Source organism: Typopeltis vanoorti, chromosome 22 (genome assembly GCF_054136105.1).
Source record: "Typopeltis vanoorti isolate ZY-2024b chromosome 22, IOZ_Tvanoo_1.0, whole genome shotgun sequence".
NCBI classification, from domain to species: domain Eukaryota; kingdom Metazoa; phylum Arthropoda; class Arachnida; order Uropygi; family Thelyphonidae; genus Typopeltis; species Typopeltis vanoorti.
Genome location: NC_143570.1, coordinates 83,112,335 through 83,138,770, shown reverse-complemented (window position 1 = coordinate 83,138,770; position 26,436 = coordinate 83,112,335). Strand labels below are relative to the sequence as shown.

The 26,436-nt window shown below is 35.7% G+C and overlaps 1 protein-coding gene across 1 annotated transcript in view; it reads right to left on the bottom strand.

Annotated features, from left to right (window-relative positions):
- The window catches only part of LOC150094522 (glycoprotein-N-acetylgalactosamine 3-beta-galactosyltransferase 1-like), a 146,071-nt gene that overhangs the window by 61,693 nt on the left and 57,942 nt on the right, over positions 1-26,436 (bottom strand). The window contains exon 2 of the mRNA XM_090411903.1: positions 8,416-8,733. Within this exon, the coding sequence (XP_090268029.1) occupies positions 8,416-8,733 (318 nt within the window). The remainder of the gene's footprint in view (positions 1-8,415; positions 8,734-26,436) is intronic.

Sequence of the window (26,436 nt, the reverse complement as noted above, 5' to 3'; positions counted from 1 at the left end):
TTGGAGAGTAGAGAAGTTAAGCCAGCTATTTCTCGTCACTGGTTATATCTGATTCAGTGACGGGAATTAATTCGCAAATCAATTCGCATCTACGTGGAGTTGAATTTATGTATATGTAAATGAAAATTTCGCAGTAGCTGCTCATATTTGTATGTATGAGTTCTATTGTAATATTGCTAAGCAACTTTGCTAAAAATTACGCTGGAACTTACATATAACGATCCACGTTTTAGATGTAGAGGAAAAATACTTGCAGCTGGAAATTAAATTATAGTAGAGAGTGAATGATATGAAGACATCTATATTATCGAGAAATGAATGTGAGGTAATTTATTTCTTTCCAAGTCGCTTAGCAAATGTTAGTGTAGGAGAAATATACTCAATGTTTCAACTCGCCCAGTACAAATGACATTGCTTAGAAATTGCCCATCTATACCAGTTTACGGGAAGCTAATTTTTGTTTTTGGCACACTTGATGCAACCAATCTGCAATAATCAAGCAACATACTAAACAGCGTGGTATAAAGAACTTAAGAATTCTCAGTAAAAACAGCTGTGTATAGGATTAGTACTTTTGGAATAAGCGAACAAAAACAGGAAATGATTGGGCAATATTACTGTGCCAAGCTTTCAATTTTTGTTATCCCCCCCCCCTCTCATTGAGGAAGTATGTCAAAAGGAAGCTGGTAGAGGTACTAAATAGCGACTCGCTATTTAGACAAAAGAGATGTACTTGTCGATTGTGAGAATAAAACTTCTGCTGCAGGAAATATCATATCCATTAGGTATCACACGAAGCCGTAAATGTTTTATGTTCTTCGTTCTTTTAGACGTGATTTGTACTCAAATTTTTCCAACGACATGCATTCTTTCTTTCACGTCTGCTACAGCAGCCGACTTCGTATCACTAATATATTGTGAACAGACTAAGGAAGTTATTTCATTTTCAGGATAATTTACCATAACAACCATCGTTCTTCCCTTTACAAGCCTTTGAGTAAGCAATGTAATCATGCACATATCTTCAAGACAACTACAGCGCATGTCAGCTTGATAATCGTTAAAAACAGCAGAATTCATTTCTGGTATTAACCCTTCCTGACCTCATTTTTTTTTTCCAAGTGAAAAAAACTTTTCTTTCTATTTATTTTGTCTTTAAGTCTAAAAAAAGCAAGAGTGTCAAGTATTTTGATGAAAAATACATTTCAGGGTAGGAATTCTGACCAACTGATTCCATTTTATTCTGGTAGCAAATATTCAAATTCTGAGCTTATACTCTATAATCCAATATATGCATATTATTCCACTAAGTCATAAAAACCGATATTGGTAAGATTTTACGTATGATACATGCCTGTTATTATATTAAAGAAATGGAACTACAACGTACGATACAAATTGGAATCATTCGCCACGTAATATGGGCTACGAAAGCCAAGACAGTTAATGATTCCAATTGGAATCACTAGAGAGAGCATGATGGCAGAAAGGGTTAATGTTTGTGTCGGGGACAGAACCTCGCTCGATTATAAGCCAAGGATTTATCTCCCCACACACACTTGCCAATCTGGATATTTGATGAAAATGTCAAATGAGAAAAAGTTGGCTATTTTTTTTGTAAAAGTATTAATGATTATCATAAATGCAATTCACTTACACCTAAAAACATCTACGTTGGAGCGGATTCAAACCTATCGGTAGGTGGCTGGAAAGCGCTAAAGCTATCCACACGTGAACTAAATTAAGGGGCACTGTGCTGACAGCACCAATTCATTTTAGGATTACTGGAATCCTAAACTCAATCGAGTCTGGATATTATCTAATGATAACGTCCTTCGGTTAGTTAACGTCGTAGTGGTTATAAGAATGTCAAGTATCTCCTATGTTTTTATTTTATTTCATTAATGTAATTATATGCTACAACCAAAAGCTTTTCTGAAATACGCAACTTTTTTTTTATTTTTTTTTTTACTGTTTAAAGAGCCCTAGGACTGGATCGCTTGTTCTGCAGGGCACTAGGTAATTTATCCCTTGTGCCCTAACTTAATACTTAGTTTTTTAGAGGAATTAGTTTTTGTTACAGCGCAACTTAAACGTGGTGAAGGTTATCTCTAATGATGGGCCATCCGAGAACTGATAAAGCGCTGCGATTCTTCCGATAAATTCTGTCATTATACGATGATGGTCTATTTATCAAGTATTTGTCGAAATATTCTTTACGTACACCGCCATTTAGTAATATTTCAACGCTAGTTTATTGACGGTGCTTTGATTATTTTTGCTGTTCATTTATTGCAACTACATACAATTTTTTTAAAAAATGGAGCAGAGAAGGGAATTCATTTCTTCACGTGTAATTTAATGTGCGTGTCTAGTAAGAAAGGTGGGGGGAAGCAACACCGTGATACGATCTTCATGGTTCAAGTCGCTATTATAATTGAAAGGAGGAGGAACATCTTAAAATGGAGGAAGGGCATACGCAGTAAACCAAAGCACATTTGATGTTCTTTACAAGTGGGCCTTTATTATTATTATTTTCTTTTTTTTATTGAGTTCTAAAGTAGGTCAAAAAATCGCTGTGAAGGTTCTTCAAATGGAATTTTCAAAGATGTTCAGTCCATTTTGTCATAACAGGTAATTTCAACGCATGGCAAAAGGCGAATTCTCGTTGTTGTTTGAGGTCACCTTTTGTGAAAAACGTTGGAATGTGTTAACTGCAGTCCGAGGGATTAATCTCTATTTGTTACAATACTAGCTTAAACGTGGTGAAGGTTATCTTTAATGCTGAGCCATCCAAGGTCTGAGCACCATAAGGAAATAATCCCGCTTTCTCTTCCATATCTTTCTCCTTGGCGCAAAACTGCAACTTATTTGTTTGTCGAATTATAAGGAAGTTAAAATTGACATGGATTCTATTAAGAACTGCACTGTAAAGTCTCCATGAATTCCTTTTGCGAAATGACTGGCATTTCACTAGAATATAATCACAGAATGCGTGCATATAATTTTCTTGATTATGAGAAAGTTTACTGAGGCATTCTACTACACACTGCAAGCCAAATACTAGATAGAAGCTTCAACTTAGTGTTGTTTCCTACAGCTCCTTGAGCATCTTATAAATTTAGGAAAAACTGCTTTTCTTGTAACTCTCCGATATATTATTTCATTTGATTACTGAGAACAAGTTGAACATTTTTTTTTTTACTGTGCGTGTGTTCGGTTTCCCCTTGGTTACGTTTTCTTAAAACTTTCATTGTTTCAAAGCATCTCTTAGAATGTAAATTGCTCAAGAAAACTAGAGCGATTTCAATAGTAACGGAAGTCGTATATATATTCTATTCAAAATTGGAATTCTGCCAAAAAACACTTACTGCTGTATTTCGACAGCTCGATATGATTATTAACGATTCTCTGAAATATCTGATTCAGTGACGGGAATTACTTGAAAATAAGCGCTTATTTAAAATATTTCAAAACTTCTGTGCGTCATGAAATCGGGTCAATTTCATCATTTTAGGTCAGATAAAGCAAAACACCACTGACTCCTCAGATCTAAAACTGAAAATGACGAAGATGTGTGTAATATATTTAGGTTGCCATCCTCAAGCAATAAACGCCAAGTCTCACTACGGATTATAGCATTTCCCCCCTTTAAAAATGTCTGCGCTACTGCAGAAGAACCTAGAACATCTTCGCAGAGATGTTCTAGGTTCTTGGAACCTAGATATGGAAACTTAAGATTCCCGATTAAGTGTAAGATTCAGTACATTTAAGATTTATGGAATCTTAAAGCATCGCACAATTTTATACTAATGCCTCCGTCATTGTTACTAATTGATCTCAATCAATATTCCTACGTTAACCATATTTCCCGAGCCCAAATCAAGACACATGACCTACTTGGCGTTGCCATAGATTTCAAGAAAGCTTGTAATAATGTAAAAAAGTTACTCAAGTATCACAATTAACTAGAATACACAACGCAATTTCTGGACTATCTACACCTACAGGCTTTGTAGGTGTAGATATTGCGAAAATATTTAGGTAGATGAATCTTACTTCAAGTAGGAGTGAAAAATCCGCCATACTTGAATAAAATTCACATTAAGTCTCTAGGACACGCTTACAGAATTATCTTATGCTTAGCTCTGCCACAGCACTGATGTACTGCCTTTCTTGGATAGGATTCCTATAAAAAGTAGTTTATAATTGTGCTGTGCCTTTAAGATTAATGTGAAGTCTAATAGGGCATAATCGATATGGAAATTGATAAAATAATTCGACAGAAACGATCAACTTGTGGCAAATGGAGTATGTTTCTAACTTAATAGGTCGCACGGTGAAAACGTAAAAGAGGGACTTCAGTCGAAGAGGGATTGTACATGGTGATGACCGCCTTGAGTTAACCTGCGCTGCCTCGGATTGTTTCGGAGTAACCTCTGAGAAAACCATAACTGTTGAAATGATGCACTGTAACTAAGTGTGGATAGAGAACCACGAATGAGTAAATTAATGGGCTAAGAATCAGAGGATCGAACTCTGCTGTAGAGCATGTACTTCCTTTCAACCCACTCCAATAAACAGTGCGGTAACCTCATCGCGCCGAGCAACCACTACTATTCATCGACTACTCGAGCACTTCCACACAGATGTTACGGCGAGAATTTTTCGCCCTTGTTTACCAACACACGTATGCAGTCAGGAGCGCTGCATAAATAAAGCTAAAATGCTTTGTGCATTTCCCGAGTACTCAATATTTCTTCTAACGTTTCCACAGTATTTTTGTTATAATCAGGGACATAGGCACTGCGGAACTGCAGCACCCCCAATTTTTCTCGATATATAAATATATTTATTAATTTATTTATATTTGTTTGCAATATTTAATTTTATCATTAACAATCCTATACAATTCTCTTATTTTGTATAAAAAATAATAAAAATCCATCTTGTAGCACTTAGGAGGGCGAAGGACGCTAGCAGCACTGTGTTTTTCCACAGTGACATATTGCTACGCGTGCAAGCATATGCACGTCATAGTGAGATGCGAGCTATTAGCGTAATGCGACACTGTCCGTCGCGCAGTTCCACTGTTGTTTATATGCAGTTTGCGCCCGTAGTAGAGTGTTCGTAGTGCTTATCGTGTTTACTCCGTCTCTTTAAATATTTGGACATTACAATCAAAGACATAACATTTGTTATAGTGTTTATTTTAGAACATTATTGGGGTTATGATAATGGATTTTATTTTTAAGTAATTTTGAATAATTTAACTAAACTGGATAATTTTATCGATAATAAGCAATATTTTTTCATGTCGTTTTTTTTTATTATTTTTACCATAATTTGATATTTTATCCAAACACATATACACTGTACTTACAGTGTGTATGTATATTTCGAAAGTTGCAGCACCCCCTCCCCCACGATTTCAAGCCATGAGCCGCCGCTGGTTATAATGCTAACTAATAATTATTCAGTTACAACAAGGAGAGATATTGATATTTTCAGGAGAGTCTGATGGCCATATTTAAAATCGGAAATGTTCCAAAAGGTTTGAAACCTATGACCAGCACACATATCCCTCTTTCTTGTCCGGTTTTCCTAATTTTGGAACGATAATCAAATGAGATAAGCAACTGCAGATGTAACCATATAAAGAAATGCCCACTGAGATGAAGCAAAACTTTCTTTCGAGTATAATTTACAGGAGCGTTAAAAGCTGCTATACTATAAGGAATGATAACAGTTTGAATGGCTTCAGAGGGGGGGGGGGTATATTATGCTGCACATTATCGTGGGCAATAAGGAATTATTACACGCAAAATAAGTTACAAGAGTTGTAATAAAAATTAATAAAAAAAAGTGATTCTTTCACCCTTACTAATGAAGTTAAAAAGGATACATAACTTTTTAAACGGAAAGTTTGTTTCCCTAAAGAACGTGATATTTAATACATTAAATTATTTTTCATTTTATGGGTTTCAAACCATGAAATATCCAAAATAGCACCCGAGATCTGTGCACTGTAACATACAGTAAGCTTCCAACCCAGATTAAAAGTTCCGTCAGCTTACTGTTATTAACCATCTTTCTATATTACGGCTGAAGCAAAGAAGCCAATGCAACTGTAGGTCATAGTGTCTTGTCTGGCTATTTTAGCGATTAAAATAAAAAGGCTGCCGTATGATACTGACTAATCCACATTAAACTGTTTTACAAAAAAGAAATACACGAATTTCCAACTCTAAGATTGGATCTGTCTGAGAAGTTCCTATAAATTACCCCTGAGTTCTCGTCGAGATCCGAAACCCGATTTTTCCAGCCAAAGGCCAAGCATGCGTAGATTTCATAATTGAGCGATAGAAGTAGTTTCAAAATGCTGGACATCGATTATTCAGGATTCTCAACGCAGCATTTGCCAATAGCGTGAAAGTCAATTCTTAGTAGCATATGTATTTCGTACTGATATCGTATACGGTATACGATATCAGTACGAAAAAATTTGGTCTTAAACAGTGTGTGTGTGCGTGTATTGGTCGTCTATTATAACTTCCAATCCTTCGTGATATGGTGGGCGCCACAATTTACATACTTCTTTTTTAAAGAATAGTTTCAAAAACCTGCATTTAGAAGGTATATTGAACACAAATTAAAAATTCGGCTGGCGTGAAAGCCAACTATTTTGCAACGACGCAACTCTTTTAATATTCATGTGACGACGTGTAAAGAACACATACAATGAAAACATTGATATATATCCTCGAGTACTTCCTGGAGGTTGTCATAGTAACGAAGACATGAGCAATCAAATGAGGAGCCGAAGGTCATTTTCCAAGTACAGAAATAGTAGAGCTGCTTTCTACCAAGTTGCATTTTTTTGTAAAAATGGCTAAAAAGAATCTTCATTTCCACTTTAAGCTGGAAGAATAAAGCGCTGCTACGAAAGACCTTATTGAAAATTGGGGGGGGGGGGGGAATAGTTTACCAATAACTTATGAAAAATATCTGGTCATCACAATTCCCGCTTAAAAAAAAAAACAGCCTGTCTTTGTGAAATGAACTTAATTATTACGTGTCCTTTGGATGATCGGGGTCGAAATAAACTGGCAGCTGTCATGTGCCCTCAGCCGTGTAACAACTGTATATATTCACTGAAGTGTTGGAACATTTTCCCCTCCTTCCCCCCCCCCCCCTCTTTTACCTTGCAGTGTCGAGGATGTTCAAGTCTCGTGACGACGAGAGGAGTCGTCATGTATAGGCTTAAATAAGGGCAAATACTGTGATATGGCAACAATAGCGTTTTCCATCTTCAGGAAACGGTTCTTTATTTTTTATTTATTTTTTCCCTGCAAAACAAGACAATCGGCAAAAGAGAAGTTTGACAAATATACTGTGTAGAGTGGCTTCAAAAGGGGATTCTCAGACACCATGGTTGAGGTATCATGTAATATTAAATTACTCGAAACCAATGGGGCATGCACAGTTTACCGTGAAATCGTAAACTTTCGGATCCTTCCCCCCATTAAGCCATTGTTTTATAAATAAAATGGATATTAAATCCAGCATTATTTCAAAGCCGAATACAGAAACTATAAAATTTTCTTACGAAATTTGATCATGTTCTCCTATAAGGCCCAGCTAGGATTCGTAAATGCCGGCGAGTGTATTCCCGTAAGCTCTCTGGTCAAATTTCATACGAAACGTTTATAGTTTCTCTATTCGGCTTTGAAATAATGCCGGATTTAATATCCACTTGATTTATATAATTTTGCATTGCCGAAATTAAGCCTTTTGGCTTTTTTATTTTAGTAAAAAAAAAAAAAAAATATTGTTAGTTCCTCGGTTATAACTTTGAATCCTCGAAGGTGTCAATTCCACACTGCAATGCACATGTAGGGACATTTTATACATTTCTGTGGAAGAGGTGGGACATGAATTTTATCGCTCAGTGCGAAATCACCATCCCGCTTGAAAAGTGCCTTCAAAAAGTCACTAGAAAATGGTTTCTGAATTATGTAAAAAATAACAAAATATTAAATCATCCAACCGCCCATAAGATTGAGGTTTACAACCTTTCATAGGTGGGAGTTACATAAAAATAATAAACGGTATAAATGCTGTCCAACATTTTACGATTTTTATATAAGGTTAATGCATTAATTGTGCTAGAGGATTGAGTTAATTCCAAAATTATTTAGCACATCCACCTGAATTCATTCTATAGTTTAAGGTGTATGTAACGTTCTAGTCCAATTTATTCCTTCCACCTTAATTTCCTGTGACGAGTGAAGGCATTATAATAAGTAATTAACATTCTTACGAAGCATTACCGTTTTTGAGACAACTATGATACACTTTGATGAACTTTAAGGAACATAAACGACTAATCAACATGAAAGCGACAAAGCTTACCTTTGTGAAACTCCTCTTCTGACCCATGAAAAGCCATGGGTTGTTCTGGTCCAGCTGCTCCCTCCAGTTCTTCGTGTGAATGAGGATCGTGGTAATTATTGCGCACCTGAGGAAGCAACCGCCGGAAGGACACGCTAAGGAGATCTCCCTTCTCCCACGTTACCACACTAAGAAGCATGTAAGCGAAACTAAAACCGAAAGTAATCCCCACTGCCAGAGTAAGAATAAATTTGCGGGACAGGCTCGACTGTTGTGGCGTGGAGCCTGGAACATGGCTAGGAGACATGTTGCAATGAGGTTTCCGATCTCCTTGATATGCTAAAACAAAAAGAAATGGAAGAGCTAGTAAAACAACACACGCTAAAGACGCTTTGCACTTTATTATTATTCTACATCAGGGAAAGACAGAACGATTAATTAATAAATATATAGACCTCATTTAGCTGTGCCTTAATACTGCCATTTGTTCGTAAACCTATTCTGAAAAGTCATTCTCGTAACTATTCCTCAACTGACTTGTTGCATTAGAAAGTATGAGGTGGTTATTCATGTTTTGTTTGTCCGTTGCCGATTACGTCATTCTCTGAACATGAAAATACAAATTATGGCGTCAAGAACAATAGACACGTTTTTGCAAAATGCCTCACTTTTATCAGAATAATAAAAAAAAATCCACCTTCACATTATTCATTGTGTAATTAAATTATCTGTCACCATTTCATAAGGATACGAGAGGGGAAGTATTCAACTGTATTTAAATGTTCTCGAAAAAGTTTTCAAAAAAACAAATGGGGAATGCTCGCTTACTGCCAAAAATTGTACTTCATTTTTCGCTGCAATGAATGAAGTAAGAGTGAACAGTGTATATCAAATTAAAGCTGTTTATAATGGAAATGAAAACTCCAACACATTACGTACCTGAAATGAAAAGGAGGCGCAGAATTAGCCACTGAATTCCTAGAGATAATTCTCATCTGTACTAGTAGTTGGGAAGCGTTTAAATGCAAGCGTCCTTCTAATATTTGAAGGAGTTATGTGGAGCTGATGTGTCAGTTTCCTGTACATTAATCCAAAAACAAAGTGACGAAACAGTTTTGCCACTACACTTACATCTATTTTTGTATATAATAATATAAACAGTTACTCTGTTACCACGTGCTGCCAACCATATTTCTTTAGTCTTAAAAGTTATAGTTAAAATAATTTAAACACCTGTCATCGGCGCGTTTTATTCGTTATTGAATAGAACACCGAATTGAGAAACTAGTTTAGAACAAGGAAAACCGATATGCTTATTACCTTCTTTATGAACTTACAAAGATCAAGAAGAAAAAGGAATATCGACACGTGGGAGGATATTTAATTTAAGATTTACTGATATTAGTCAGGAACATGAACTGTTCAAGGAGGGAGAGATCCCGTTTGATTAATATGTTTGGGGGCCTTAGTTGGCCGAGTGAATTGTGTATCCGCTCTCCAATAGGCTATGGGTTAGAATGTCGCCGTGAGCATGGATGCTTGTAGGAGATGAATACCACTGCCAGGTCTAGAGCAGGATTTTCTGATTAAGATTAAAATAGCTGAGGGAATAGTAGATCAAAGTCATGGATAACACTTGGAAAAGAAATTAGTCTACAAAATGAATTTTATGTGCATTAAAAATGTGCGCACTTTAAATTAATAAAAAAAAGATGTACGGAAAAAATCCTTCGCTCAGCTACCGGATTACAAAACCTTTCAACCATGGAAGCCACATAAACATCGAAAGGAGGCGATATGATTAGAGTAAAGAAACTATGATAATTTAAATTACGTATCCAGGAAGTAATGATGTATGAACTGGACTGTAAAAAAATAGATTAAAATAGCTGAGGGAAGAGTAGAATCAAAAAGTCATAGATACCACTCGGATACCAATTCTTCAAGTAAAAATATAAATGCGTAGTATTTCCACAAGTTTGTTTCTAAAAAAACAAACTTGTTCATGCTTTAATCATGTTTATCAGCAATTAGTCCACAGAGAGATCTTTAAGTATATTAAAAACGTGCGCACTTAGTAGCATGCGGTATGGTTCTGAGACATGACTGTCTAAAGATTCAAAGAGATGAATACCGACTCTCTAGAGGATTTTAAAAAGATTTTAAAACGTGATGGGTGCAAAAGGTAACCAATGATGAATTACACTGCCGAAGAAAATTGATGCAGAAGGTTATATGCACTAATCTGCTTGCCATATTTCAGTCTGGCGAAGACAAAATTCTGAACACGAAGGCCCAAACACAATCCTGTGTTATTTCACGCAAGACACGACTACACTCGTTTCTACTTACCTTTGGTAGTACCGAGATCAAATATCTATTCTTGGACTTAGTTTCAGACTCTCTGGAAATAACCACACGTCACATCCATAGCATCCTCTGCCTCCCTAAGAACTAGATATCCTTTTCAGCTCAAGACGTTACTTCTCGCCTGTACAACTCCTAGCACTGTATAAATATTAAACGTCTCGACTTAAAATATTTTTCGCATATATAGGTGGTTCCACACCCATGTCAAAAGGTCTATACTACCCGAAACTTAAGAAACTGCTAATAAGACATGGGTCTCCGAATGTCGCATTGCCAACATACAGTCCTTTGAAGTTACAGCACGAACGTCGGCAACCTGCACGAGATGAGGGAGGAAGTGTCAGGAAATAAGCATACATTTCTTGGTAACTGACAAAAGAAATACTTCATGTATGAAAGTGCATACCTCACCGCAGATGTTCGATATTACTTCAATTGACAGCTATGTAGCCGACACACCACTGACAGCTTCACTAGATCGAAATGCTACAGTCTGATGGTAGTGCGTGCATGTTCATTATACCAATGATCACAAATCATCACGGAATTTAGATTAAGTGGCTGAGGAGACCATGTAATGGCCTTCAGTGTGTATATATATATACTGGAGTTTTATGAATGAAGTGTGATGGAGCTTCATCATGCATGAACCAAGCTTCGCCTTAGCGTTTCACGCCAAGCAAGTCCTCGTCACTTCTCGCAAAACCTGGTGGAAAACATTTTCTACCAGGTTTTGCAATAAGTTACGAAAAAAAGGTTTTGTGAGCCTGTTTGCCAAACATGCTTACCTATCCTCTTCGTATCACATGACACATAAGGGTTACAATCCCTCTCCAGTATATTTTGCAAGTTTTCTGCTTCTCTTCAGTTATCCCAACCAGCCACAGTCTTATTTTCATCCATCAAGGAAAGAAAAGAAGTCCTAAACTATCTCAAAGCTACCTTTCTCTGTCCACTCTCAATACATTACCAATCCCTTTCCAATCGCACATTTTTATTCCACTAGCAACACAATTGTCTGTTTACAGAATTCATTTGTTGTTACGTTGTGGCTGAAATATTTAATATTTTACGGAAAACACATGCACTGCCATTATTTGAAAACTAATTTGGCTTCCTGTTTGTTAATTTCTGCATCTCTGGTTCATTGAGTTCACATCGCTGCTGAAGATGTATTTGTTGCATTATGATATTTAGATGATTTCCGTACATTATTCAGTCTTTTGATGACAGTAACAGTATTGCTTTCCTTTTAGTAGCCCCAAGGTATGTAAAGCTATTATTATGTCGGTCAGTTTCTGGCATGCTGTTATTCAGTTTCAGAACATTCGCTTTATTTAAGTCCAACTTTTTCAGCTCTTATACAATGCTTCTGATTTTGCTTGTATGCCTGAGGATATTCCGATTATCATCTGCATAATCTAGATCTTCCAGTGATACCCGATTCCATTTTTATTCTTCCTTATATATGTAACATTTTTTTTATAATCAACAAGTAAAAAAGGAAACCAAACATAAGCAACCTCGTCTCACACCAGTCCTTACCTCAAACCATTCTCATATTTGCTGCGCGACAGCAACTTTTTTTCTGAATATTTTATTTTTTCATATACCAAGAATTTCATAGGTTCTAAATAATTGTCCATGATATTTATCAATACTGTCAAACTCTATAAAATTTAGGTATAAGGTTATAAATTCTATTAATTTTTCAATGATAAATCTTCAAGTAAAAATGTAATGTGTAGTATTTCCACCTGTTCTAAAAAAACAAACTTGCTCATGCTTCAATCATATTTATCAAAATTTTACAGATACTGATCGGCTAATTATCTTCCAATTTGTTGCGTTTAGTAAGATCTGAATGCAGAAACTTCCATACTCAGAAAGATGGTGATGAATAGGAGTGAACACTCAGGAACATTTAATTTGATGGTCTATTGATAAGCCAACATGCTTAATGTACATTTCCAATAGCACGTCCATAATTAGACCACATCAGGAGGTACAGTAAAAGAACTCGCCCTCGACTGCTCAACACCGACGTACAACAAATACAAATGACTGATATTTGCTCAGGCAACTTTTATTAGACTGAAAACTTTAGGCACGTCCAGGAAGCGATTCTGTTTGTTTACAATCATGTGATTCCAGTTGGGTCTGTTCGCTTTGCAGCAGGAGCACCGACATTTAATTACAAAGGCTATCTCAGAAATGTGAGGTTTCCTGGCTCACGTTTATTGATACCTTTTCATTAGTTTTAGTGTGGAATGCACCTTTAAAGTTCATGATGGGTGAGAATCATCCCCACTAAAAATGCTGTCTGCTATCTCAAGTACAAATAAGTGATGTCTCTTCACTGTGAGATTCTTCTGCAGGTATTTTCATGGATGCTGTTCCGCCAAACGGACTTCTACCATTTCTCCACTTTTCCTCAAGTACGGGAACAATTGGTAGTCAACATCCATCGACTGTCCAGCTCCAAAAAGAACTGAATCAACTTTTTGTCCTCTTTCATTTACTTCCGTTTGTAACAGTCTTTCTCTATACAGTTTTCCTTAAGGACCAACTTTCAGATGTTTAAAAAAAGCTACTTCTTTCTTCATCTTTCACAAGGCAAACGTTCTAGGTTTTCATGCCGACAAAATTATTTCAGAGAAAATAACATTTTACGTGGATTACAGTTTTGGTCAAGTCTTTTGGGGATTTTTCATTGGTGTCATGACTAACTGTTGTAACTCCAGTAATAGATTATGCTAAATACTTAGATACAGAATTTTTGGAATATTTAAAAGGAATACTTCTTTATGCTTAATTTAACTTCTGGTCGGTTAGTTTTAAATTTATACCGCGTACATCTCATGTATTACTGTAGGAATCCGGTTCGTGTACGAAATTCTTACACTTGAATATAAACAGTGATGTAAAAGTATTATGCACAGAAGAGAGCAATAAATATGGCGAAGGAAGGAGAAATCGGGATTTAACAAGCTAACAAATCCTGGAATTCTTTTGGTAAGCGATGAGTTGAGAGAAAGAATGATGGTAAAATGGTTGTGGCAGATAAGCTCTGAGTCGTTCACGTAAACACAGTATTAATTTTGTTCTTAGTCTACAATGGCGTTAAGAAATAAATTAAACAGAATCTCTGAAACATTCTGATTGGAATTAAACCTGAAATGATCGAGGCTATGACTTAAAAATACGTGTGCTCTCCAGCCAATTTGAAAGTTCTGAAGAATGAAAAATCATGCTACTTTCGAATGCTTTTTTAAGCTAAAAATAATTTCTTTGCATAACAATAAGTAAGAAAAATAATAGCAGACTATCAACAAAATGATTTCGTAATCGAATTCATGTACATCATTATTAAAAACTATATTTGCACGTACAGCTTAAAATCATTGACATGCGATATACACAGTGTTTTACCTAATTTCGCCATTACAATGATCCAAAGGAAAAATCATTTAAAGTTGTTTTGCAATAAAAAGAAATTTATAATAAGGAATCTCAGAGGCGGAGGGGACAGTCCTCCCCGGACGGCACTTTGAACCTTTTTGAACTTTTGCAGTTAATTCTAAAATACAGTCTCCAGAACTTAGTTCCAAATATTGTAATACTACTGCGAATTTTCCTCACAATTGATTTAAGTGTTGCTAGTTGTGAGAGGAGTTTTTCTAAATAAAACTGATTAAGAATTACCTACACTACTATGAAATAGACTTCGACAATGTCTTCGACGATTTTGCTAACGGAAAAGCAAGAAAAATAACATTTTAGAATGTTGAAATTAAAGTTTTACTTCAAAAATAAACAGAGGGTTTTAATTTATTTCCCTGTACGTCGTTTTGACTCTTTGTAGTTTTTTTAGTGTGTATTAAGAGGGGCGGCAAACTCAGGGATCGCCCCGGGTGGCAAAAGCTCTAGCTACACCACTGAGGAATCTTTCTTTAAGCGATGTTAAACCTAATGGAAATCACTCCAGTTTTCGTAGGTTCAAGAAAGTACCACCACACTCCCCAACAGTAAGTTGTTAGTTGTTAAAACCTGCTAGTTGTTTCTACAGAACACACAAATATTTAACTGATCAAGGCTTTTCGTTCACTTGATTTTAAATTTTACATTATAATATATTTTGGGAAAGTATTTGTGTAAATCATCCAAGTTAGACGCATAAAAAAAATTCCACATACTATATTACAAAAAAGAAACCAAGTATATAACTAGTTCTGGAACAAACCAGAATAGCTCGATGGTACTATTTACATTTTAGACATATATGATGAGGAATTAATTTCGATTATTGGCGTTTAAATTATCCAAAAACCCATCTCGAGCGGTACTTATGCGAAATATCGACACGTCTGTCAAAGGTTATTAATGTGTGTTGTAGCTATTTTCAGTTTATTTATTCCAGATGTAAGCTCGTGTTGACTGTGTTGTCCTACCAAATAGTCGGATTGCAACTAAAATTGAAAGGAAAGTAGGCCAAAAAATTGCCCGATTTTCCTTTGACCACTTGACAACCGCCACTCATTTAAGAAAATCCGTCAGGACAAAGCCCCAGACGGGCAGAACTCTGTACGGACGGTAACGTTTGCAAAATGAAACTAATAAAGCCATAATATTAATGACACTTTATTATCAAGTGGCAGATGTTTGGGGTTTTGTTAGCTTTTATATTAGTAGTACTAATCGCGGAATATTTCTAAACAAATTCCTTTTAAAATTCGTTGCCGTTTAAGATTAGCATGAAATTGTCTTTAATATAAGTGTATGTGCGCGCACCAACTCACTCGCAACCGACAAAGGTGGCTTTTAACATAAAAATGCATCACTTTCTTCCATCCCTGAAAAAGTTCGAGTTTGTCACAAGTTAGTGCTGATGCCAAATTCACTTTTCGACATTTAGTAACCACTTAACATTTATCGAAGACGATATCATGAGCAGCGACTCAGCCATCCTCCGCTGTTTGGTGAGAAATAATGCGAGAATGTTGGCAGTTATTGTGCAGATAGATGCTGCAATCACTTAAGGCAAGTTCATACTGGTGCCCAACCCTGGAAATCGAAACACCAGACGTAGCTGCTATGCATTTTTTTTTTCATATCTTCTCTCTCTCTCTCTGTATAAAATTGTATATTTTTTTATTATTAAATACATCTTTTAAGAAATGAATTTTTTTTATTATTAAAAACCTGAATTGAATCATTATAAGCTGAAATTACGCGAAACCACACAGGAATTATCACCCGAAAATCACCCAGTAACCATCAGTTCTGGTTAATTTGGCACAGTGGCTCTCAGTAGGTGCATCATTCACTAGTGATGCTAGGCATTAACGAGTAAGCAATAGCGAGTGTGGTAAATCGTGAGAATATTTGCCACATACTATTACACAGTTTCTCGGATATGCAAAGTGATATGACATATGCCATGAAACGACGCTTTCGCAAGTTAATTTGTATTCTTTAAGCACGTTTAGCCTTTTGCGATAGTTGTCCCGAGTGAAATTTTAAAAAGATAACATTAAGGCAGGAAAAAAACTAATGTCTAACTACCGACCCATCAGTATCTCTGGTGTGGTAGTAAAGATTTTAGAGAGGTTGGTAAGAACCCACATACAGAAATGGGTGGACAAACAAGCTATACTCTACAAGGAGCAGCATGGGTTTACTAAAGAAAGGTCATGTTTTAGCAATTTGCTCATATTTTACTAAGAAATTTGATCGGATAGATACCACACGAAAGGCTGTTGCATAAACTGGAGAATATGGGATTGGAATATAAACTCTTGACTTGGATCAGGGGATGGTTGAACAGATATCAAAATGTGGTACACAATGAGCGTGAATCTGCCAGATTTAAGGTTACCAGTGGGTGCACCTCAGGGTTCAGTACTTGGGCCATTCTTGTTCAATCTATACATTAATTAATTATGAAGGATCTAACAGGGGATGTGCAATTGTTTACCGATGATGTAAAGATCAGGGGTGCTACTGATATTCAACAGTTAAAGTGATTTGAATAGCTGGAAATTTGGGCAAACGAAAATGCTATCAGTTTAATGTTTGTGTATAGTTATGCACTTTGGTGTGATGAGATTTCCAGAGGCATATTACATTAGCGGGTTATGACACAAGAAACTGGTGAGGCTATAGATCTTGGATAATGGTGGAGAGGAATTTGAAGTTCAAAGGTCACATAGTAAAAGTTACAAATACAACTCAGAGGATAATTGATGTTGAATGTATGATAGATCCATTGTACAAGGGTGGTGCAAAAACTAATGTCTAACTATCGACCTATCAGTATCTCTGATGTGGTAGTAAAGATTTTAGAGAGGTTGGTAAGAACCCACATACAAAAACGGGTGGACAAACAAGCTATACTTAGCATGTAAAGATAAGGAAGTAATTTTGCCTCTTCATGAGGTCTTGATAAGACCCATTGGCGCACCCAGGGAGGGGAACAAGGGACCCTGCCCATCTCTCCAAAAAAAAAAAAAAGAAAAAGGAAAAAAAAAAACACTAAAATTTCCAAAAATCTTTTCCTAATTAAATTTTTTTTTTTTTTAATTTATGTTGTGGCTACTTATGAATTAGCGATCACATAAGGTGGGAATACCCTATCGGAATCCTGGCCGCTGTGAGCGCAAAGCGAACGAAGTAGTGCTCGGGCGCTACTTCGTTCGCCCGAGCCGATCACGGGTATCATGTATTGGCGATCACTGCAGATGCTCAGTCATAGCTCGAATGCAGTGCGTAGTGTGTATTCTCAAATCGTCTACTCAACTCTCCCCCCCCCCCCGATTAAATTTTGAGTGCTCGGCTCCCTCCAAGATTAAATCCTGACTGCGCCACTGATAAGACTGCACCTGTATTCTGCGTAGATTTGGTATCCAGAGTTCCAAAGGGATAAAGAAGCTATGGAAATGGTGCAAAAAAGTTACAAAGACCATATTCGGATAACAGGATTTAGATTATGACAGATTGCATGCACGTGGATAACAGACTAGTTAACAGGAGGAAGGGGGGGGGGGTGATATGATAGAGGTTTATAAACTTCTGCATGGGTGTTATAGGATATCGTCTGATGAATTTTTTGTTATATGGAAGGTGGGAGGAGAACACGGGGAAAACCATGGAAGTTAAGTTTGTTCGCAATCAAGAAAGGAGTAAGAGCTAAGGTTTTTTTTTCTCAGAGAGCAGTGAGTGGGATAGTTTCACTTTAGGGGTAGTGAGTTCATCTAGTGCGAATAATTTAAGAGAAGGCATGATAGCTGGTTTTGGGTGATTTCTCACCCAAAACCAGCTGTCATGCGAGATGTAGTTATACATCCAATTGAATGAAACAGCATTTAAATGAAACAGCAACACCTCATGGGTTGGGAATTCACGACATATACAGTACTTTTTTTTTTTATAATCTTAAAGTGAGCAATAAATCTAAAGCAAACTGATGAAATTCACAGGTAGCTGATAGCTGCGGCTGTTCAGCAATACGCTAAAACCACTAAAACTGAGACTATATTTCCTTACTTTGCACCAAACACTAAAAAGGTATGAGACTCAATTAACAAGCTTGGTTACGCTGTCTTCAACTGAAAAACCCATATATAAAAATGGCAAGCAAGTCCTAAAACAAGGTACCAGATTTGAAACCAGTTCTTTCCACCGCTAAGTTGAAGGGGGAGGGAGGGAATGCAACACCTGTAAGTCCTAGATTAACTCATCATTCCATGTCACGTCCATTTAATGAGACTTTTGGAGGTCTAATACCCCCAAGTTTATAGACAAGAAATGATATTCTTGTTTTAATTCTATACCAAATGCGTGTGTATGAAGTATCTTTGCGACTAAATTACTTGTACAAGCTGTTGAATACACGTCAACTGAACTAACGTACCACAATGCAGCGTACTTTCTTGGGGACGTGCATATTGCTATGCACGATACACAGTTTTGCTACTTGTATGTGGTATATTACTTTTGCGCTGATTTGACCTCAGTGGCTTCCTGAGTCTAGCTTCCACTGAGGAGACCTCAATAAAGGATGAAACCGGTCTGTGTGGGAGCCCTTCCCATAATGCATAGCAATATGAACGTTCAAAAGAAAGTGCTTTCTTTGCATTGTGGGATACTAAATGCAATGGGCGTGAAGTCGCTATATACAAATATAATAGTCGTGAGGACACTTCACGCAAAAACTTATTTGCTTACCCTTGGGTATAGGATTTAAACAAGAAAATAATTTGTCCATTATTATTCTTCCCCCCCCCCTTCCCCACTAAGTGATTGCATTGATGCTTTACTTCCCTTCACCCTTCGGTAGGTAGGCTTATGCATTAAATGCAAGTATATAAAACCGTGAGCATGATTAATGAAAATAATTGAAGAGAACTATTAAAAATTAACACCAATTTTTTTTTATTTGAAAAATTTCTAGAATTTTTACATGTAACTATTTTACCAAAAGGAATTAAGATTTGATTTCTTGATAATGAAAGTCCATAATGCAATCAAAATAAATGATATCAAAATAACAATGAAGTGCGTTTACCCAAGAATTCTAAGTCAAAAGTGCAATGTGATTAATGATCGTCTATCACTGGTAACAAGAGATGGGAAGGGGTGCTAAAATACCTTTTTTTAACTTTAAAAAAAGACTGAGTACAATCAATAGTACAATCAATTAATGATTATTATAGTTCAAGCTTACCAAAATACTGGAATCTTTCTTCCACTTCGCCACTTCAAGGAATACTTTTTAAGTTATGCGCAGTTTAATATTGCCTGAGAGGTCGAATGTTCCTTTATCAACTGTAAATTAAATGCTCGCAAGATCGATATCAACTAAACCAAGCAAGAAGCACGAAATGATCGATGCATTTTGAACTGGAGTGCGCTTAAGTGTAACACTTCAAAGCGTCTACCTCTATTGTGAACACACGTATGGTTTGAAAGTTAGTTTTAAATTACTGGGTACAGTACCAGCACATTCTTCAGATCGATGACAGAAACGCAGTGCTGGATTACAACTGAAACAATGAAAAGTCATCAAAAGAAAATCATAACAGCACTGTTTGATAGAGAAATAATACAGGGTATTTCAAAAAGAATGTCCCGATTTGAAAATTGTCCATGCAGCAGGTGGAGGGCACATTGAGCATTTGTAATTGTGGTGAGTGAAACTTTAGTCCTTACTTCATACTTGGTAATTTATTTTGTAACTGTACCACATTTTTTTTTCTTTATTAAATATAATAATTTGAAATCGGGTCATTCTTTTTGAAACACCCTATATATTAACCGTAACTTTTATCATCCAAACAACTGTTTCCATTTCCAGCCACAACTAAACATGATCCAGTTTGCTAAAAGCTATTTAATTTACTCTAAAAGGGTGGGCTTATTCTCCCAAATACTAGAAAATATAATTCCAACAAGATTATTTCTGAGAAGATAGGAGAATTTCTGTTGGAGTATTAGTGACAGCAAATGCCTCAGAGGAGTTGCGATTTTGAACATGTGTCAATAAGGAAAATGGTTTCCAGATTAAGTGTATTGTTATATTTTAAGCATGTACATCGTTTTGAGAAATTTAAAAAAAAATATATTCCGAAACGGAGGAAAATTATTAAAATTATCTGAATCATTAAATTTTTCGCAGCTGCTTAAAATCAGTTAAGAAACTTGATTTTTAAATTCATAATCTTCCATCCCATGATGCTCCTGAGTCGGCAGATGTGCGATGAGCTATATGGAGAGGATGTCGATATTTCTTTAACTTAATATAATTTTTTTTTTTTTTTTTTGAAGCTTTATGATGTGATTAACGCTTTTCTACCGCTGGTGTCAAGTTAATAAATTTCCCTTCCTTTCAACTGTGGTTTTACCTTCGGCAAAACACTCGGGCAACATGGTTAGCATAGTGTGGTAAACGCTATGGATTCTGTGCTTTCATGGAAGCACATAGTAGTACCGCTTTAGTATACGAGCTTCACGAAGGTGGACTAAGAAGTTACTATGACTCCCACGGAAGTTTTCACGGAACAGTTTAACGAGTATATTTATCGGATTTCACATATTTTGGATTATATTATGCCCACGTTATGCTCATTTCCTCGGGTTTCAATATGCACATTCGATACGTATTTATGAATCATTTTCATTGACACCGATCAAAACTAGTTATACTCCAATTAATCTTTGGAATGAGGAGAGAGATATATCGTTATACAGATGTACAGTGTTAGGATATTCGATGTTTACCGCTGCTTTACAAACAACGCCTTCATCTTTCCACGAATCGTAATACAATAAATCATTAGCAACCCCAAGTCAGTGACCCAACCGACAAACATTATCTTGTGAGCAGAGAATTAAAATAAAGAGACTGGCCATATGATAATTAAAAAAAGAGAAAAACTTGAAATTTGATGAGATGGTTGAGGACATGTACGTTCTCTGCGTAAGCTGATCTCTGTCTGTATCCATCCGAGTGTAACACACCAAGTCCTTAATACTGTAAACTTCTTTAGACGCTTCATTATTAATTATTCAATTTTTGTATTTTCAGCATAATTAAAATGTCTTCGCTAATGAGCATTAAATATAAGATGATCGAATGATTATGAAATTTTCTATTCCCCCATTCTACTCACGCTGTTGTGTGAACATAACACGACCCTAATTTCTTCCTCAGTCGATAAAGCGAGGAGACGGCCATGAAACTTAGAGTAACATGATTATGTTCATTTCCATTTAAAAGTCTGAACCTCACAACAGTATTCGGGCAACTTTACACACACACACACACACACACACATTTTTTTTCAAGCGTCAATCAAAACCAAAGCTTAATTGCAGTTTTCTTTATATGTTACAGTTGCATCAAATACATAATAAAAACGACATTGGGGGGGGGGGGGGGAACAAACTTCACACCCTATTTAGAGACCTGTATATGTCGAAACATATGAAATCAATATTAATGGAGTGATATGGGGAATAACACTTTTAACATTTTTTTTTTTGTCCATTTCAATCTTTAGTAAAATGAGCAGCTTCTCCATGTAACAATTTCAAATTAAGTGAAGTTATTTCTTGCTATCTTACAAACTTCGCCAACAGTTTTTAAACATGTTAGCATTCTTAATCTTCGACATTGGAATCGCAATAATAATAAAATACATACATATCGTACATCATCAACAACCATGGGTCCAATGCTCGTAGGTGTCTGATACCATCTTGATATTATTCTTCCATTGCATTCTGTTTTGTGCAAGATGACTCAGTTTGTGTACAGAGTTTCCGCACCATTTGACAATGTCATCGTCCCATTCTCTGTTTGGTCTTCCTTTTTTGTTCGTTCCTTCAATCATCCCAAACAGCAGCATTTTTATTTTCCTCTCATCATTCATTCTACATATATGGCCAAAGAGACCAAAATACAACCAAAAGAAACCCTGGATCAGGGTTTCTTTTGGTTGTATTTGTCTATAGATTTAATTTCCTCATTGTTCACTTTCTGTATCTAGCTTATTCTGAATATAGCGCTTCCTTTCAAATGTCAACATCCTCCTTTCTGATTCTCTCAGGAGTACCAGGCCTCGCATCCATAGAGCATGCTGCTGAAGATACAGGTTTCCACAATGCGCAGTTTAGTTTGCATCTTTATTGCATCTCGGCTCTTCCATATTTTGTCCATGGCTTTTAAAATCGTATCGTACATACTATTTTATAGTACATACCTAAAATAAAGCTATGCTGGTCAAATTTCTCAATACAAAAAACCAGTTTGATCAAACGGCTAAAACGATAAACGCAGTTAAAATCAATCTACAAGTGAGTTAATGCATATATTCTGCTGATGATATAATTTTAAAGAAATATCAAATCAGTTTTGTATTGACTAATTCCAATTTTCTGGATAAATGGTCGCTATCGAATGCCCATTGCATTTCATCTTAGAATTCAATACAGTACAACAAATGTTTATCATTTATCCGAGCGAGGGAAATATTGACCAAACTGCTGCACAAGCTTTCCTTTCATTATTAGCGCTACTGCATAAGAGATTTTCACAAATCTCTTATGCAGTAAAACTGACATTAAAATTTCATCGATGAGCACTTTTTTCTTTTTCAATAATGTCGCAAAACTCAACTACTGACTGCAGAGGAACCAGACGTCTGCCTTCAGGGATATTTTCTACTTTAAAGGATACTGCTTAATGTTCGTAGATAATTTTTATTCCATTTATTTATTGACTGAAGCTGGCTGAGAGTTCAAATCTACCATTAAATTGGAACCTGTTTGAATTGCTAGGTCGATGACATGTTTTAAGAGACGATTAATATTACTTGCTCCCTTCCGGAAAGGATATTTTCTGGTTCTCGTCTCCACCTTTCTCATTTTAATAATGATTGCACTGGATTGGTTTATCCAGTGGAAGCAAATAGGAACACGAGTCGTCAAAGTACAGTAAGTTAAAAAATGCATGCGTTCTGTCGGGGGGGGGGGAATAATTCTTATGTTCTCATTCTGAAATTGACTACTTCAGTCTGATTCACATCAAGTGTCAACTTTTATAAGGAGTTGACCAGTTTTTGCTTGCAGACTATGGGAAGACATTTTCAAAATACGCTTGGCCTTCACACCAAATAAAGCAATGCCACGCATTACATTGTCAGAAGATACTTTTTACGTAAAAGAGAAACATTAGTAGAAGGGTAGGCACTAGTGACCAGATCAAGATAAGATAAGGAATCGTGACGTGATTGGTTGTTCATTTGATGACGTCATGAGTTTGGAATGTTTCGAATTTTCCTGGGGGCATATGTGTCAATGGGTTCAGTTCTTGTGTTTTGGTTTGCGTATGGAATTATGGGTGATGGTTGAGATAAGGATTCGTGTTGTGATTGGTGCGGCACTAGTGACCAGATCAAGATCAAGATAAGATAAGGAATCGTCTCAAGGGTGTGTGTTGTTTTCAGATGTAGATAAGTGACATCATTTGTTAGTTGTAAATAAGTGACGTTATTTTGAATGGAAAAGGGAGATATGTTAGTGGATAAGGAATCGTGTCGTGATTGGTGGGAGACAGTTCTGACCAGATCAAGAAAAGATAAGGAATCGTGATGTGGATGTGTTGTTATCAGATGAATATAAGTGACATAATTTGTTAGTTGTAAATAAGTGACATAATTTGTTAGTTGTAAATAAGTGACGTAATTTGTTAGTTGTAAATAAGTGACGTAATTTGTTAGTTGTAAATAAGTGACGTAATTTGTTAGTTGTAAATAAGTGACGTAATTGTTAGTTGTAAATAAGTGACGTAATTGTTAGTTGTAAATAAGTGACGTAATTGTTAGTTGTAAATAAGTGACGTAATTGTTAGTTGTAAATAAGTGACGTAATTGTTAGTTGTAAATAAGTGACGTAATTGTTAGTTGTAAATAAGTGACGTAATTGTTAGTTGTAAATAAGTGACGTAATTGTTAGTTGTAAATAAGTGACGTAATTGTTAGTTGTAAATAAGTGACGTAATTGTTAGTTGTAAATAAGTGACGTAATTGTTAGTTGTAAATAAGTGACGTAATTGTTAGTTGTAAATAAGTGACATTGTTTTGAATGGAAAAGGAAAATATTAGTGGATAAGCATTCCTGTCATGATTAGTGGGATACTATGAACCAAATAGGGGTAGGGTGAAAGGCGAAGCGATGTCAGTGTCCTGGATGTGTGTTGTTATGAGTTGTAGATAAGTAAATGGTTTGCGTATGGTATTATAGGTGATGGATAGTGATAAGGTTTGGAATTTTGCTGGGGACCCTCATCTGTCAGGGACATCACGTGGTGTGTTTGGTTCGCTCATAGAATTGCGTGTTTGTTTAGAGATAAAGAATCGTGAAGTTTTGTGTTTGGAAATTTCTGGGGAACATATGTCTCTCTGTGATATCACATGGTGTTTTGGTTTGCCTATCGAATTGTGGGCTATGTTTTTGAGATAAGATATCTTGGAATTTTCCCAGGGTGACACACATCCTTCATTGTCGTCATGTTTTGTCTTTGGTTAACTATAGATGGCTGTACTAATTTTCCAATACATTTTGGGGTGTTTCTTTAAGGATGAGAATTCTTAAGAGTAGATTCGTCATGGCGGCAGTGTTTAGGCTTTTCTGAATAATTTAATTATATGCTGGTGTCCCTCAAACATTCACTTTTTTTTTGCTCCGATGTTATCACTATCAGTTGGAGGTGACATCACTAAAAGATTATTGGCAAATGACAACCTCTTTTCGAATTAACGTTATCTTGTTTACTAATGTTTGGGTAATGGTGTTTTTTTTTAGTTTACATGAAGAGAAAAAACCAAACGGCATTTTTAAAAAAAAATTAAAAATAAACGGAGAATTAAAAGCTTACAATAACTTTTTTGTATGTAGTTTAGAAATTCTAATGATAATTTAAATTTACTTACAGTCTTTCCAGAATGATTCTTCTTAATGCAAATAGATATTCCAAAATAGTTGAATTTTTATCCACACCACAACACAAAAACACAATCTTGAAAGAACAAAATTTCTGTAATAATCTGAAAAACTATTTGACTTTTGTTCCTTAGATTTTCTGTCCGTTTGGTATACTGTTAATTCCTTAGCATTGGGTCATACTATGTTTTTATTCCCAAGGAGTTGAGTGTAACCTCAAACTGTCTTTTCCTAATATATCCACCAGCGATCGGTAATTTCCCATCAATTTCTCAATGCAGATTTTTATTTTTTTTTTCAAATGATTGGTTATTTTCTATTTTACTTTTAAAACTCAGTTAACTACATATTATAACCAGAATAACTGAGTAAAATAAATAAACTGTGTGTGAATTATTTTCCCACAGTGTTAATTTTCATTAGACTTGTTTGTAGATAACTGAGCGACTCATATCCAGTCAGATCTTGTTCAGAGCTTGGGAACATTAGTTAGACATTTGTAATAAATAATCACTTTCATAGTGATTATTTCATACACGTATCATGGTTTCTTCAAAGGCAAAATTTTCCCAAGGTTGTGCATTACTCATGATTTTCTGATGTGACTAGATGTTTACACTAGTGTTGGGTAGCAAAGGTTTGCAATTTGACCTCGTGTAATCGATGAGAACTAAGTTATTCGATGTCACATGTTGTCATTATTGGTTTTCCATTGGTTCTGATTTCTTATAAATAGACTAATGGGCTTGGTGCTTCCCTTTGTCTTTCTAGTATTTGGAATATCTGTATGCATTCAGAAGTTCGTAGTTCCAAAATGAGTTTTTCTGGAGAAATGTAAGTTAATTTTATGTCATTTGAAAATTTTAACATTGGTTGAATTTTTTTAGACTACATTAGCGAATTTTGTCTATGAAGTTATAAGGTGGTTTTTGCAATGGAAAATTAAAAATCATGTTCATGATTTTCAATCTGTTTTGTGTTAAGTGAAATTCCATAAGTCATTATATATATATATATATATATATTTTCATTTTTTTTATTTTTTTTTGTTATTGATTGTGGTTATTTAGTAAAATTGTGTTAGTGAAAGCATCACGTAGTGTCGAAATTGCAAAACACATTATGATGAGTAATATTTATCTGAAATCTATAAAGTATTTTTTTTAATGT